The sequence below is a fragment of the Glycine soja genome, chromosome 19 (genome assembly GCF_004193775.1).
Source record: "Glycine soja cultivar W05 chromosome 19, ASM419377v2, whole genome shotgun sequence".
Lineage (NCBI taxonomy): Eukaryota > Viridiplantae > Streptophyta > Magnoliopsida > Fabales > Fabaceae > Glycine > Glycine soja.
Window position 1 is genome coordinate 46,953,515 of NC_041020.1, and position 17,589 is coordinate 46,971,103.

General features: G+C 29.8%; 2 protein-coding genes across 2 annotated transcripts; one reads left to right on the forward strand and one right to left on the reverse strand.

Annotated features, from left to right (window-relative positions):
• Nucleotides 1-415: 415 nt before the first annotated feature.
• LOC114398389 (protein trichome birefringence-like 6) lies at nucleotides 416-3,342 on the forward strand. The gene is made up of 5 exons (XM_028360574.1): nucleotides 416-1,313; nucleotides 1,482-1,674; nucleotides 1,770-1,960; nucleotides 2,687-2,845; nucleotides 2,948-3,342. Exons 1-5 carry the CDS (start codon nucleotides 661-663, stop codon nucleotides 3,243-3,245), a joined length of 1,494 nt encoding a protein of 497 aa, XP_028216375.1. The 5' UTR covers nucleotides 416-660; the 3' UTR covers nucleotides 3,246-3,342.
• A 1,526-nt stretch (nucleotides 3,343-4,868) lies between these two features.
• LOC114398888 (histone-lysine N-methyltransferase EZ3-like) lies at nucleotides 4,869-11,562 on the reverse strand. The gene is made up of 13 exons (XM_028360993.1): nucleotides 11,411-11,562; nucleotides 11,001-11,085; nucleotides 10,405-10,476; nucleotides 10,043-10,188; nucleotides 9,364-9,511; nucleotides 8,574-8,791; nucleotides 8,250-8,381; nucleotides 7,782-7,869; nucleotides 7,399-7,446; nucleotides 7,200-7,328; nucleotides 5,805-5,882; nucleotides 5,473-5,690; nucleotides 4,869-5,184 (listed from the first exon to the last, which is right to left on the reverse strand). Exons 1-12 carry the CDS (start codon nucleotides 11,560-11,562, stop codon nucleotides 5,505-5,507), a joined length of 1,482 nt encoding a protein of 493 aa, XP_028216794.1. The 3' UTR covers nucleotides 4,869-5,184; nucleotides 5,473-5,504.
• Nucleotides 11,563-17,589: the final 6,027 nt, after the last annotated feature.

The following is a 17,589-nucleotide window of genomic DNA, read 5'->3' on the forward strand; positions in this document are numbered from 1 at the left end:
CATTATAGCTCACGTTAGGACATTATGAATGCTTAAACAACATTACATTTGCAATAAACTCTTAGTTTATATATCAAGAGTGTTGTTTATTTTCTTTTTTAATTTTTTAACACTACACATCTTTAAATTTCTAAAAGAATACAATTTAATTAGACAAATTTTTGTAACGGTTTTTTAAAAATAAAATGTATACATTTAAAGTTAATTTTTGTTTTAAAACAAATTATACTTTTTTTACTGCAAAAAAAAAAAATTATACTTAAAACACACATATCTCAATTCTCAAGTATGGAAAATCACCTCTACTAGACAAATCACACTAGATAAGGACGTAGGTACGTAGCTACCCAGTCCCTACAAATATATATTTTTTCTTTCTTTTTCATTTTAGTTATGATATAAACTAAGGAATATTTTTTGCCTCATCACCATTCACCAGTTCAGCACCGTGAACTGATGGACAGTACTTACCAGGAAAGATGAGGTTTTATTATTCCGTGTCTCAAATGGCTTCTTGTGGCTTTAACTTGTTTATTTCTACATTGGTTTAGTTAATTTATTAATTTTTCTCTTGCAAGTTCCATTATCAAATGGTGCATGAACCATGATACTAACAATCTTCTAACTGCCCACCCCACCATTGACCTGTTTTGAAGCACAATGGAGAGGCAGAGAAGTTTCTCCTTCAAACCCACTAGGCTTTTGGTCTTCTCATTCACTATCTTTTCCTCCGTCCTCTTCCTTTCCACCTTCACCACTTGGCTCACCAATTACACACCTTCAATTCACCAACATATTCATCTTTACTTCAACACTTCTACTTCTTCTTCTGTCGGTGATAGTGTGGTTCTTCCACCTTTAACTGGTCATTCCTTGACAAAAAACTTCACTGTAATAAGTGTTGTGAAAGTTCCAACTTTGATCGATAACCGTCTTGCTAGGACCCAGAAAAGCATCTCTGGATTCAAATCTGAACCTGTAAGACATCATGTCGGTGCCTCAAATGCTAATTTCACGTCAATGCAAGAGTATGGAACTTCACCTGAGAGGGTACCCAGCAAGGAAGAGAAGAAGGTAGTAGCAGGTGGTTTAGTTGGGAAAACTCAAGTTCCTATTTTGAAGAAGATTGAGCAGAAGGGAGTTGAAGGGTGTGATTTAACAAAAGGGTATTGGGTTTTTGATGAAAGCTATCCCCCTTATTCCAAAGATTCATGTCCTTTCATAGATGAAGGTTTTGATTGTGAGGGAAATGGAAGATTGGATAGAAGCTACACTAAGTGGAGATGGCAGGCCAAAGGGTGTGACCTTCCAAGGTACTCTCAATTTCAATCTTTTGGAACTTTTTTTTTATAATTAATTTGTCAATTATTTTTTTGAATTTCTTAATTTAGTGTTTCCTGCTTTGTTTTTCTACTGATGCAGTATTTAGGAAGAAAATGATTTCTTTTTGGGTACTGTGTTTGTTTTTTTTTTTGGCAAAGGTTCAATGCAACAAAAATGCTGGAGTTGATAAGGGGGAAAAGGCTTGTTTTTGTGGGTGATTCGATTAATAGGAACCAATGGGAATCAATGTTGTGCATGCTATTGGGTGCTATTAAAGATCCAACGAGAGTATATGAGACCCATGGAAGGAAAATCACGAAAGAGAAGGGAAATTATAGTTTCAGGTTTCTGGTAATTCTGCGGAACCTTACTTGGATTTTATAATGTGTATATATGGCTGGTCCTGGAGTATTCGATTTTTCATATTTGCATTTTCAATCTCTCAGGATTATCAATGTACAATTGAATACTATGTTAGTCATTTCTTAGTTCATGAAAGCAAGGCAAGAATAGGGCAGAAACGAAGACCAACCTTGCGAATTGATGCCATTGATCATGGTTCATCGAGATGGAGGGGAGCTGATATTGTGGTTTTCAACACTGCACATTGGTGGTCACATTCCAAAACACAAGCTGGGTTAGCACTTCTCTTTATGTTTTTTACTTTTTAGGCCTTGAAACCTTTTGATGATGTGTGCGTCGTTTAATGCTTGCATTTTATACTCAGTCTTTTCATCTCTAAAGTAGGGCATTCCAGTGTGTAATTATGTTAAAGAAAGGATTGAACACCACACGATTCCTAATCACTAAAATAGAAAGTCTTGAACTTTAATGTAGCCTAAAATGTCTCATTGAAGAAGAATGGTGGTGTTCCATTCTGGTAATGTATGGACCGGAATTCTCTGCATTCATAATCCAATAGTTGAAATTTTTTTAGCTTATAAATAAACTTCTAATGTATGAAAAAAAAATATATATATAGATAGAGATTCTCGATACATTCTGTTTGACTGCAGAGTGCAGAGAATCCAATTCAAGTAATGGATTTGTTGCCCAAATTCATGCATTTACATAGTCATCAAATCAAAACTGATGAATGAATGCATTAAGTCCCATTTGCTGAGATGAAATCCGAGTCATCTGATATTTATCTAGTGGTTCTAATTTTCTGAATGCATAAATGCTTAAAAAAATTGACTGCGGGGAGGGTGTGTGCTAATTCAATGGGCTGAAAATTTTGGCTTCTGCTGTAACATCCTATTTTTGAACAATGACCAATCATAGCTTAATCATTAAATCTGTCCCTTATATTTCTAGTTTTCCTTTCAGTACTGTATTTGACAAACCTTTGATTGTATAACAGGATTTATTACTACCAAGAAGGAAGTGTAGTTCATCCCCAGCTAAATGTTTCTACAGCTTTCAGAAGAGCTTTGAAGACTTGGGCTTCATGGGTGGACAAACGCATTAATCATAGAAAAACCCGCATTTTCTTTCGAAGTTCAGCACCATCACATTTCAGGTTTGCTTCTGATATCCACTCATTCTACAATAGCTCTTATATTTTCCCAAATCTAAGATGCTCAGAGTAGCTGATTAGTAAGAACTTGATCCTTTGCAACAGGGGTGGTGATTGGAATTCCGGAGGGCATTGTACAGAAGCCACTCTTCCTCTCAATGAAACCTTAAGCACTAATTATCCAGAGAAGAACATAATCGTAGAGGAGGTAATAAAGCAAATGAAAACTCCCGTGACATTGTTGAATATAACTAGTTTGTCAGCATATAGGATCGATGGCCACCCATCAATTTATGGGAGAAAAACACGGTCCTCTAGGATTCAAGATTGTAGCCATTGGTGCCTTCCTGGGGTTCCAGATACATGGAATGAATTGTTATATTTTCATTTACAGAGTAGATGAGAGCGACCTGTTCAAACTCTTGTTCCCTTCATTTTTCTATAACATGTATATACTACACCTTGTGAAATATATTCCCTTCCATCATGAGTTTAACTTATTTTTATGTTCTCTTTAACATAGTACGATTGCAGTTCACCTCATTCTAAAAGTTAACGAAGAAGGAAACTTCAAATTTTGGAGTACAATAAAGTGGGTTGAACTGTATCCATGATCCATGAGGTGTGTATTCCTTTCCGGGGAGTTGTTATTCTCACACCAAAGAATGTCATTATAACGCCCCAACTTTTGTGAATATATACATATCCTAAGTTGGCCACAACATTAAACCCTACCCCTACTAAAGATAATACGACGTCATGGTATCCTTTGACTCAATTAAGGCTCCTCCTTAGATATAGTCCTGCCTGCTAATGAATCATTATTGCCTGCCCTATGAACATTATCACCATCATCATTCATCATTGTCACGCAAAAGACAAGCACACAAAGGTAAGCTCACAAATGTAACAAAGTCATAAATGGAACATACAAATGTATTTAATAATCGTAATTATAAGATTTCAATCTATCTTCACCAACACAACAATCAATCAACCTTATCATAGTGTCAAATTAAGTGATACCTATAACAACACAATATGGTAGTAATCCTTGACTCGATTCCATTGAGATTTCACAATAATTTAGCGACCAATGTTGTCGTGTCCCTTAAACATGATAACATAACAATAGCCAGCACGTGTCCTAAAATCATTAGTGAAACAATCGGTGTCAACTTCAGGATAAACATATTTGGGTAGCAGCGCATCGCTACTCAAGGTTTGCAATGACCTTGCCCACTTATGGACTTGCTTGTCTACGTATCCTCATGACTACCGAAAGGTTCCTCCACTAATCTTCCAGCTACATGCCTACTTCTATGAAATCACAATTGTAGACTCATGCATGAATGCATGTACCAACCATCATATCTCAACAACATATTCTCAAATTTGCTTAACACTTAAACCTTATCCTATGGGTTAGTCATGGCAACTCTAAGTCTGGCATCACACCGTCGTCCTCCAAGTGGTACTAAGCAAAGTCAACATCTCAACTATTTTGGCATAACATTTTGAAAATCTTTCAAGGTTTCCTACCAACAATTTCAAAACTTAGTTTTCCTTATAACTTATAAATCTCTAGAATTCTAAATGCTATACTTTTGGGGAGATATGAAACTTATCCTTGGATCTCTACACGTTGAACTCCATTATGGAATTGTCATAATGGTTGGACTATTATATTGATTGCATAGGTCATGCTTGCTGTAGGAGATCAACGAGTTGGCATATTTGCCAAGGAAAACATTAAAACTGGTGAGGAAATCAACGAGTTTGCATATTCCTTCATTAGTAATTGAATGAAATAAGGAATTTGAAATCATGTAATTCATTTGATGAAGGAATAACTCCTTATTTCATTCGATGTCCCCTGACGCGAATGTCAGCAAGACTCAAATCACTCAAGCAACAAGACTTAAGCACAAATTGCTATTGTGCTTTAATTGACCTTTAGCCTCCCTTTCGATTACCTTTATCACTTGAAAATGTATCATCCAACACACATGATTTGAAGGGTCAATTTTATCTACTTCAAATTCTTCTCGGACTATTGATAAAAATGAGTTTTTACATTAGAATACCCTTTCAGATCAAAATTGAAAGCTTTAAGGGAAATTAAAGTAATATCAAGCTCAAGCTCGATGTTCTCTTTACACAAGCCTCTTTTGGGGCCTTGTTTGTCTTTGGACTCTTAGAATGGACTTACTTAGAAGAATCAACACCGTCTTTTCCACCTTTGTTCTTCGATACAAAATCTTGATTGAGAACTTAGTTGGTATTCTTGATTGGATGGGCTATATCAAGCCTTAAATCTCTCGTCATTGTTTTAGCTAAGCCTGTAGAATTGACGAGGGTTGTGATGTTAGCTTAAGCATTAATCTTCATATCATATAACCTATTCTTTCATGATTCACGTTAGGAAATTGAAATTATGCATTCCTTCTTACAATTTGATTAATAATATTAATAAAGATTGCCAAATTAGCATTAAGTAAATTGAATGTTATATATATGCCTAAAACAATGACATTTGATATTATTAGCCTAATGACATTTTCTCCTAATTATTTCCGGTAGGATGTCAAATATTCATTTCTAGAGAAAAGATATCATTGATACTAGACCTTGGTTCCTTAGCTAGGTTTCATCAATCAGATCAATGTTTCTTTGCCCTGCCCTGAGAAACATATTTATGTGTCTTAGAAGCCTCGACTTTTGGTGGAAGAGCCCATGGTGGTGCACACTCTTCATTATAGTAATAATGATAGAAAAGCTCATCACCGGCTTTAATGTTTTCCTTGGCAAATATGCCAACTCGATGATCTCCTCCAACCAACATCACCTACACAATCGATACAATAAACCAATCATTATGATAATTTCATAACGGAGTTCAATGTGTGGAGATCAAAGGGTAAGTTTCATATCTCTCAAAAAGTAGAGTATCTTGACTGACCTTTGCATAGCAGTTGGGTTTTGATGAGTGATTTGCAAATTTTAACTTATTCCCAAAGCGGCGTGCATCAATAACCCACTATGAAAAAGCCAGATAGTAAGTTGAAGAGAGATGAGCATGAAAAATACCCTAAAAATCGTTGTTTTCAAATCACAATATATTATACTTTCCACGAAAGAGATGATAGAAGAAGGTAAGTTCAGGAAAACTAATAATAATAATAAAACAGTTAGTAGTTTTGCAAATTTGTCCAATGAGGAATATGTAAAATCTATCGTCAACAATGCATTTCCTTGATTTCTCAATAACACATGGACATTCCGTGTCATTTGGCTTATGATAACCAAGTTCCACAAATATGGAATTCAACTCATTTTAATATTCTAAAAGTGGCACCTCCTTGATGTGATTGGTATGATTTCTTAATCAATTTATACAACTTCCTAAACTTCTTCGGTAATTCGACATTGCACAAAATGTGTCATTAGTTTGTCCATGGAGTTGATAAGCCAAGTCTTGACCAACGGGCACAAGACTTGACCAGCGTGACATATTTAGCCTCTTAGCTCTTATTCATCATAGTTTCGCTCAGTCTCTGTGGGTGTAACCTTCCATATTGTAATACACACACGAAAAAAGATCTATAAAAAGATGTATAAAATATTCTTCAGCTATTATCTCTCCATGGTTGTACATCAATATAAGATGGAAGGTTACATTCAGTGTTTTAAAATTTGGACCGACCGATGTGACTTGTTTAATATAAAAAAATTGAACCGATGAATGGTTTGGTCATTTTATCTAATCAAATTTGCATTCAACCTGGTTTGGATCAATCCAGTTCTCACCAATATTAAGAAAAACTAAAATTTCAACCTTTTAGGGACTTGAACCCTAGTCTGTTGCAATGCTAAAAATACTATGGCTATCAAACCAACCCATTCATTTTGTTATATTGATGAAAAATTTAAGTTATATATAAAGTTTGTACTATAAAAGTCAACATATTTAATATATATTTATTCATGTGGTTCAGTCACTAAACACTAAAAACATTGGTAAAGTCCATTAAGGTTGAGCTAAACTATGATGAATGAGAGACTAAAGATGTAAACTCTAGGCTAAGTCGTATTTCAAAGGGTAATTGTACATTTCAAAGTTAACTATACAATCAATAAGGCAATTAATATATTTATTCTAATTCATTAACTTATAACAAAATAAGGAAACATTAATAAATCAATGGAAAATAATATCTTTATGCTGTACATGTTAACTAATAGCTACTAGGTTTTACATCTTATATAATTTGAACACATGTAAATTGTCAGAATGTTCAAGTACATGACAAAAGTGTCACAACATGCACAAGTGCATTTGATAAGATACACTTACCTTATCATTGACGTTAAAAAGATATGAATTGTTTATACGGTCATATAGTTTCCCACGTTTCTCTGCTTCTCTGTGAGTGATTAGTTCACCTGTGTACTCTCCTAGACAAGTATTTTTTATAATTGGGTTCTGAAATTCATCATCAATTAGTGAGAAAAACACATTCACATTATTTTAAAATAAGTACAAACATCTCAACCTTTGTGAAGGCTCCCCATCCTGCAACATTTGACTTTGACAAAAGAATCTGATATATAAGAAAAACAATGTGAGATACTCATGTATTCATGATTTAATATCAATCAATTAAATACAAAATAATTTAACGGGCAAAAGAATTAGGGTGCTTATAATAAAATAATAGCGAGAGGGTGGTGCAAGAACATGTGGAATTTAGTGAATGATTGAATAAGATGGTGAAAACATATCCAAATGTTTATATTTTTTGGTTTTTAAAACATTTATTTTGGAAAATTTTTTAAAAATTCATAGATTTTGATTGAGAGATTGATTGTTAATGAAATTGTTATAGAAAACATTTTCAAAACAAAAAATGAGAAGAAAATCAAATTAGTTACTAACCCTTTCTTTTTTCCCTAAAAGAAGATTCATGTTTGCACATTGACCATCTCCGTGTCGAGGTGGCTCCCCTAATGAACCATCACCGCAACTGTATAAAAATATCATATTTAACATTGTGAAAGATGCAACTTAGTTCCATTCACTTAAAGCTTACATGGTTAATACATTTATAATGCTTTTAATTTATATTATTTAAACAAATGAGCATTCATTAAAACCAAGACACAACTTACATAAATCAACAACAAACAAAAAAATATTGGAGAATTGTATTTTTCTTCTAAAAAATAGGTAAGATATACAAATGTTGCATCATGTCCTTGATTAGCATATGCAACTCAATTATTAGGACCAAAAGCATTGCCTTGGTTATGACTTACTTAATGATGTGAAGTAAAATATAAGAAATGTATATAAAAAAGCTACATAAAATCAAGTTCAAAGGCACATAAAAAATAATGACATTACCTAACCCAACAATTTCGACAGACATCTGGGTCACATTCACGGTTTGCTGCAAAGCATGGACATAGTTGGCTTCTACATTGACTCTTAAAACAATAACATCCTTTGAATCGATTATTGCATAACTTTGAACACCTAAAGGTAAAATAAGAAATATTAATTTATCACTTGAACCTTTAAGCTAAATACCCAAAAAAGATTATTAACAAAGTAATTTAAATAGACCAATACATGTACTTGAAAAATATGAAATATCATGCCACTATTGTGTCTACTTCATTAGTATAAAAGCTTTCGAGACACATTATTATATGAAAATTCACATACCCACAGTATTTTTCACAAGTTCCCGTACTAAGACAAGGACATCCCTCTATGCATATTCCCTTACACCCACATGGAGTATATTGCTTATCACATTGGTCTTTCCCATGATCAATTCTTCTGCATCTAGATGAGAGAGCAATAGATTTATGAGAATAACTAAACTTTCTAGTCTTGCACTTCTTTCGCAACAACCGTGATCTTGATGGCATTTCTTGGTCCTAACAAAATAATCCATATTCAAAATTAGTTTGACCCTTTATTTAAATGACAGATCAATTTTAAATTATATTCAAGTGCCAGAAGTTTAATATTCAGATTTATGTTCTTCCTTTAATTGATTTAAAAAATCATTAAAACAGGTACAATACAAGAATCTTAGTTACCAAGATCTAAGAGTATAAAGGTATATATAAACACACATTAGCTTAAAAGTTCAACCAAATCCCTTTTACATGTCTGACCAAAAATCATCCTTCTTATTGTGCAACATAGAATATAAAATCTGGAAATCCCCTCATCAATGATAATGAGGATTTAAATATTATCAACTATTGAAGTTGATATAAAATATGCTAATTGAGCAAGACATTTCATAATGTATTAATGTTTCGTACTTAAAAACTTGTTCCTTCAATAAATTGCCTCATAACTTATGTTACATACATTGTATGTAGAATACTTAATTTTCCATCATCATCAAACCACTTCTCCCACCCCATCTAAAAAAAAGGATCAAGACAATAAAATAAAACATAGAGAAGATGAGGAAATGAATGTTAGAAATTCTCACTATGTACTCTGCATTAATCTTATCATTTATGTCTGTGATTGAACTTGGTATGGATTCATAAGGCATTGACTCTCCACTAGCAAACATGTACCTAGCTACTTCTAAGCAAGTCTTAAAGCCAGGAAGTAAGTTTCGAGCTACAAGGCAACTGCAAAGCATGAGTAGAACCATATAAGCAAAAACTTGAAAAATGTCACAACTGAGAAAGTTAGTTGCAAATAGTTTTCAAATAACATTTTAAAAGGCCTTAATTACAACAACAGTAGGGAGCAAATAACTTAAGATTGCATTCAAACCTTAATAGAAAACATTGACTACTTATTACAATAACAAAATACATTATTAGAGTTTAATTCTTGCACAAGAAAATAAAAACATTGAATATACTCACAAATCATGTATATAAAAAGATAATTAATTTTACAAGCTCCTTCAAATTTAGTGTGTAATTCCATTTTCATAACTACTCTCTAGTCCAGGCAAAGATTAACTACAATTAAAGCTAAATAAACAAAATAAAGATTTAGAGGAATTATGGACAAATGTCCTAAGGTCATGTAAATTGAAGTTAGATTTGATGCCATCATTTCTGAGCACAACACCAAATTTTGGAAGAAAAATAGTAACAAACTAATTACATAATGTGGTCCAATAATTTTTTAATGTAAAAAACTCATACCTATTTTTTCCAAACAATTCTACTCCCTTCAAATATAAATTTTTCTCTAGCTGTTTCCAATTTGAGTTATTTGTCATCTCATCAGCTTGCACTTTCGTTGAATTAGACAACTGAATATCTTTTTGTCCTTCCATAACTCCCTTGTCCTGCTCACCATATCCAGAGTTAACATAAACTATTAATTTCTTTGAAGTATGCTCAATAAGACTTTTCAAGCAATAAAAATGTTTCAAATAAAATACCAACATGGAGAAAGATGTTTTTTGAAATTGAAAACAACTAAAAATTCTATATTATTCCTTGACCCCAACATGAAAATATAAAAGTTACTTAAAATATCAAATAAAGAAAAAGAAGAATACCAGTAGGTAACACTGGTCACTGCATGGTTGCTTATCACCTTCATGTTCAGACCACACTTGTTGCTTTTCACTCTGTGAAGTAAATCATCAAATTGACTTATTATTGAAGTTGAGAAAACATATTAAGTTGAAAATAACATATAGCACGATTCCTTACCGTATATATTAAAGGTTGGAAAGTGCCATGCATAGGACAATCAAAGATCTGCTTGAGAAAATTATAAAAGCATACATAGACCCAAAATAATTAATGTCATATCAAACATTATGGCAACAAGAATGTTAAAAGTATAGTGCTTTAGTATGTACCAAGCACTGACGACAAAAAATGTTATCAAAAGATTCTAAAGTAGCACTCAAGCTTTTCTCCAAACATATTCCAAGGTGACACTTGCATCCTTTACAATGACAATCTTCAGAATGATCATCTAGACTTTCCATATTCTTTTTCTTGAGTTTTTTATACCTTTCCTACATATTTAGAGAAAAAAAATTGGTTGCTCAAAATATCCTTAGTGCTACTTATTTTTACTATAATTGATTAGGAGTAACAACCATCAAGAATATATTCATGTTCACAAGTTATCCTAGGTTACCTGAATTTGTGAATCAGTAGTCTTAACAAACTCTTGTATGATACTCAATGCCTCCTCAGAAGACTTGCATTCCTCAAGTGTCATCCTAATATATTCAAGAGTTAGGATTGCAATTTTAGAATTGGAAAGCTTCAAACATTTTAATAAAGAAGAAAATTGATGCCCAGTGAGTTTAAATTAGGTATTAAATTTAAACATCTTGTGTGATGATGGCAAAGGTTTTATTTCTTAAGGAAAACCATTGGAAGTCCAATAAAACTTCGATCTCAACAAAAAAATGTGCATTAAGGATTTATATATGGCTAAAATCAAAATTGCTATCAAGATCTATGCCTTTAGTTGTAATTTCATTTTCTTCATAAACAAATAAAAATTCTACATGCATTTACAACATATCTATTTCAATTTACCGCAAAATTAGATCTTCAGCCTCCGTAAAGTCATGTTTGGCATCTTTGGGATTCACCATTTCTTCCTCATTGTCACTGCATATCATCATTTCACCACCATTTTTGTCATAGTACATCTGCATTTTTCCAATGATAGATTGGTCTTCAGCCATTCTTACGTTTCTGTTCAACATGAAAGATTTGAAAATTTAGAAGATACACACAATCTCTATATGGATTTACCAATGATATCTGACATGAGAAGTTTCTACTTGAAAAGAAAATACAAGAAGTGTTTATTTTTCACTTTGGTGATAATTGCCTTACACACCTAAGACATATGAACAAGAAAAACTATTTTAAAATTAAACTTCAAATGCACCTGGCTACATATACCCAAGCCGTATATGGTGGTAATTTTGGTGGGTGTGGAATTCTAGTTCTTTTTGCAAATGTAATGTCCAATTTGTTCATGCAATCTTTCCCTTCCACACCTTTAGGGAAACCATTATGCTTGCAAAATGGCTTGTTAACTCTTGATGAAAGCATATTGACATTTTTCTCATCTTGCAAAGACTCTCTCCTTGAAATTGCTGAGTTGACCTTTGAAAACAAAGGCTTAAGATTTTCCAAATGTTTTTGAACTTGCTCCTGTGAAAAGAAAATTGAGATTAACTACAGACTAATCGACAACGTGTACGAAGCAAGTCATTCTCAACCTTGCATTTTGTAATTGAAGAAAAAAAATTTAAATAAGCCACCAGAACACCAATGGAGTAAAAGAACAAGTTGCAATAAAAAATATAGTAAGAGTTCATTACAATATCCTAATTACCAATTTGCAACATATTTTTTAAACTCTCATTACTTTTTAGCTCACAAAAAAATCCATAAGAACTAGCACAATAAATCCACAAAATCAATTTAGCATTGTAAATGGTAAAAGAACAACAATGCATTTCCAAGAATCAAGCCACCAAATTGTAAACTTAGGACATGCTTATTCTCATTATTTATTTTCATTTAATTTTTTTTCTAAAACAAATTTACACAAATCAATAAATAACCAATTTTTCATGAAAAAAATATTAAATTTTAAAAATAAAAAACATAACGATTGAGATAGTACTTTTCATCCTCTTTTTTTCTATTTGTGAGGTTATATTCGAGTGCTCTATTCAAATATTCAGGAGACACACTTTTATAAAATAGATGTTCAAGAGACAAACAATTTCAATTATGTTGGTAAACAAATTTTACAAAATAATTTTTAAAAAAAATAGTAAATTAACACATACTTTAATTGATGTCTCTCGCTCCGCATGGACTTGATTTGTCAATTGTTTTATCTTGGTCTTCAAGGTTCTTCTAGTAGAATCTTTTGTTGCCTCTTCATGTCGTTTCTGTCAATATTATCATACAATTAAAGTTTATGCATATTTCTCCTAAAATAAAATAAAGAAAAAATATGGGATATGTTTCAAAGAAATGGAATGAGAGAAAAAAATTGAGAACAAAACAAAACATCTACGTGAAAAGGAAATGAAGAAAACAAGGGAACAAGAGAGAGGAAAGAGAAACAAACTTGATGTTTGGACGCGGAGTTAGTAGTTTTGTTCACCATGGTTGCACACTCAATTTAATCAAAGGAGACGGAGATGGGATGAGTGAATGAAAGAAGGACGAAGTGAGTGAGTTGAACTAAGAGTATCGCCGTTTATAATGGAGTCAATTTTTTTATAATTTATGTGGAAATTACTATTCTTTCATTCTTTATATTACATGGGGATCATCGCTCTCAATGGAAATATTTCTTAACATTTGAGATTAACTTTTATTTATATTGGGTCTAAGAATTTCATATAATGGAAAAATTAAAAAAACATTTTCTTACACACTTGCATTAAACACATTTTTATTAGTTAAAATTTATTAAAATTATAAATTCATGAGTAGGATTTATTAAATAAGAAGTGATGTTCATATAATTTTGGGATGTTTAATATATTTTTTCTAAGAATAAAAAGTGCATTAAAAATGTATTAGGAAGAGCGTTGTTAGTATTTTTTTAATGTTTTTAAGATTTAGGATGTGTCTCCGTCAAACTTGCTGATCTGGGATGCTTTTGTGTGGATACTTTAATGGGAATTTTTAGTAAATAAAGTTTTAATAAATTTAACATATTAATTTATTATGTTCATCATTGCATGTTTTATTTGAAAAGTCTTTTCTAAAAATTAAATATTTATTAAAACAAATAAATTTAAATTTATTATATTTATAACATCAGCTTTGATTGCCCTCAAAAGAAAAACAACGAGAGTTTAATTTTTATGTTTCGTTCTTGTAAGAAATTTACACTATCAACAAAAATAAATAATTTAATATATATATATATATATATATAATATGTTTAAGCATTTAATTTCTTAACATTTGCTTTTATATATATATATATATATATATATATATATATATATATATATATATATATATATATATCATCAAAAGTTATATATTTATTATCTATAATAAATATTTTTTATTTTTATAGTCAATAAACTTTTAAGATGAGAGATCAAGTTACTCTTACTTTCTAAAAGAGTTAAACTTGATTCCTATTTTTCATGTTCTTTTCAATTGAACTATTAAAAGTGAGAAACTTGATAAAACTACTATATTACAAGAAAACGAATAATGAGAATATTGAATAATTTTTTTTAATCATAATATTAGTAAGAAATATTCATTGTCAACTAATGTTTGTCGGCGATCTTGAATGTACACAAAATGGATCTTTTCCAATATAATTTACTTCATACCCAATGTTAAAATTTGAATTTTGAATCACTCGGTTAAAAAATACAAATTATTATCACTTATGTCAATAGAGAATAAATCTTTAAAATTACTCTTGAAATAACTTGATCTTCCTTAACTTTTAATATATATTAATCTCTCTATCCCAAAATAACTATTGTATTTGAAAAAAAAATTCCCAAAATAAGTGTCACATTTAAATTTTTAATGTAATATTAATTGCATTTTTTTATTCATACCTATAATAAATGTTATTTTAGTTTTCAAAACTAATATTAATATTATTCTCTTAATTTTTGTAAAGTTACTACTATCTTTTATCTATTTATTAAATTTTCCTGAAAACGATACTTATTTAAGAACGAAGAAAGTATATTATATTATACACACATTGGTACAGTATTAAATAATGTAACAATTAGCTTTGATTTAATAATATGTTATATGCGTTATATGTATTCATGTTACGAAATAATATAATATTAAATGTATTAAATAATAGTTAATGCTATTATTCAAATTTTGATGATATTTAATGTTATTATTAAATTTAATTATATTATTTAATGATAGAGTATTTAATGACATTAGGTGTATTAAATAAATAAATTATTAATATTATATAAAGTAAAGGATTTTTATTTATATAAATATTACGTTAATAACATTCTATATATATAATATTTGTATTCAAGTCTATTATATATATATATATATATATATATATATATATATATATATTTATTTATTTATTTATGTTAAGATACACCTTCATATTTCTTGAGAAAAAATATTTTAGTAAGCTATAATTTTCATTTTCTTAAAAATACATCTCTTGTTAAAATATTTCATTTAAAAAATAAGTGTGATACTTAAAAATTTTGGTAAAACAGAATTATGATCCCTCAATATAAAGTTTTGTCACATAAGTATCTAATAAAAAAAATTGTCACAATTTTTTGCTTAAAAGACATCTAAGTGAGTTAAAAGCTTGGGGTGAGAATAGGTCAGATCGGCCTACAGGGGTCTACGATCTGACCTACATAAAGTCTAACTTGAACTGACCTATTTAATTAAAAGGTTAGGCTCAGACTTTCTTAAAAACTTATTAAATTAAATAGATCAGGCTTAGGCTTGTTAAAAAGCCTTATAAGCCTCATAGGCCGGCCTATATATATATATATATGTATATATATTTATATTATTTTTTTGTACCAATTTATACTTATATTATTTTTTGGGTACAATTAATTTTTTTTTTAAAACCAGCAGACTTTGATTTGGGTACAATTAATTTTTTTTTGAAACTAACACACTTTGATTACATATTACTGCTCCATAACTTTCATTCCTATAATCAAGTAAGACTTTAATTACAATTTAGGCGTAAGTCATGTGTCCCTTTATATTACTCATTATTTTTATTGGTTTTACTATTGTAGTTAACGTTTCCTTTTCCATTAACTTTCCTATTACGTTCCTACCTCAAAGCAAACAAATATAAAAATGCTTTTGAAAAGGCTATCAGGTCAAGTTAAGCTTTTAAAAAGGTCACGCCAAACCAAAATAAAAGCCTTTGATAAGTTATAGGTCAAGCTTAGGCCTCAAAAATTAATCGTAGGCTAGGCTCAGGCCTTTTAAAGCCTGACCTGACCTATTCCCACCCCTATTAAGAGCACACACGAATGCACATTCACCATTATAGGGATAATTGTCACCACTAATTTTTTAGTTTTTATTTATGTAATAGATATGCATAATTATTTTTTATCCTTATAATTTAAAATATAATAAAGCAAGTCTACTCTTAATATAAATATTGCCCCACAAATTTATTTTTACTCTCACTCTTTTTATATTCCCAATTAAATGTTATATTATTGTTTCTTTTTATTTTTTATGTGTATTTTACATACTATATTTGTAATTAATAAAAAGAAATCTCTCTTGTTCATCTTATATTACCTTTCTTTTTATTTGCACACACATATAATATTTGAATTTTTTTAATTATCTATCTTTTTTTATCTTCATAATTTAATCAAATTTCAATAGTTTTTTTTCAAAATAAAACTATCAATAGTTTAAATAGTCTTAAATCATAATTTATATAAGTTCTTCGGTGTAAATTTAAAATATAAATTATTAAGTAAATTACACATATCTCTCATCTTTTTGAAAAACATATACATATTTCCTTGAAATTTAAGAAAATTACATATTCTCCCGTGAGGTTTTAAAAAATTACATACACCTCCCTTTTGTTTTTAAAACTTACACAATTTTCTTAAATGTTATCTAAGCATTTGATAATAGCAAGTCATGTTTGTTGAAAATTTTAATGAAAAAATGGTTTAAAAACAATGTAAAACAGTTTTAAAAACCTCACTTTTTACAACAATATGCATATAGACTGGGATGTACGTACCCAAATCTAACTTCAAACAAAAAGTAACAAATTTAAATTTTATGAGTACAAAAATAGATTTTTTGGTACAGTAGTGGATTCTAAACATTTCCATATTTATGATGATAATAAATATAGTTTGACATTTTTTAATCAAAATTCTCAAAGCACATGATTTGTTACCATCAACTATTTAGATGACTTTTAGAGGATTTATGTAAATTTTAGAAATAGAAGGAAGACATGTGTAATTCTCTTAATTTTCAGGAGAGACATATGTAGGTTTTACAAAAGGGAGATGATGCATCTGTAATTTCCTTGAATCTCACGGGAGATATGGGTAATTTACTATAAATTATTTATTTAATTATATTTTTATTATAAAATTAATTATAATATAATTTATATATTAAAAATATTTATTTATTATTTAAATTTTAAATTTATAAAATATACATTTATTATTTATGACCCATAAACTAAAATAGTGATTTAATTATGTATATGAATATTGTCTCCACGACTAAAAATTTATGGATCCATGCCTGGATAAGAGAGATAATTTAAAAACAATATTTAGCCTCAACTCTTAAGCAATATGAAACATCACAATGTACGGGAACAAAATTCATCCTAAAATAAGTTTCATCTTAGATTATTCTATACATACAAAAAATATTAATAAATAGATAAAGAATAGTAAATTTACAAAATTAACCTTTTTAAATAGATGAAAGATAAAAATATTAATATTGGATTCTAAAACTAAAATGAGATTTTTTATTAGGGATATTTATGAAAATAAAATCAATTAACGTTATATTGAAAAGTCAATGCGATATCTATTTTGAGACAAATGTTTCTCAAATATGACACTTATTTTAAGATGTAATGAATATGTTTTAATGAAATAATATATTAAATAAATGTAATAATTTATAATATACAATGTTATATTTTTAAATATGTATAT

Bases quoted from the DNA above. Each gene is read 5' to 3' on its own strand.
- LOC114398888 (XM_028360993.1), bottom strand. From the start codon at position 11,562: ATGGCTGAAGACCAATCTATCATTGGAAAAATGCAGATGTACTATGAC. The intron at 7,447-7,781 runs GTTAGTAACTAA...CTTATATATCAG, and splicing joins TTTTAGGGAAAAAAGAAAGG to ATTCTTTTGTCAAAGTCAAA. The intron at 5,691-5,804 runs GTCAGTCAAGAT...TCGATTGTGTAG, and splicing joins AACCCAACTGCTATGCAAAG to GTGATGTTGGTTGGAGGAGA.
- LOC114398389 (XM_028360574.1), top strand. From the start codon at position 661: ATGGAGAGGCAGAGAAGTTTCTCCTTCAAACCCACTAGGCTTTTGGTC. The intron at 1,314-1,481 runs GTACTCTCAATT...TTTTTGGCAAAG, and splicing joins AAAGGGTGTGACCTTCCAAG to GTTCAATGCAACAAAAATGC. The intron at 2,846-2,947 runs GTTTGCTTCTGA...CCTTTGCAACAG, and splicing joins TCAGCACCATCACATTTCAG to GGGTGGTGATTGGAATTCCG.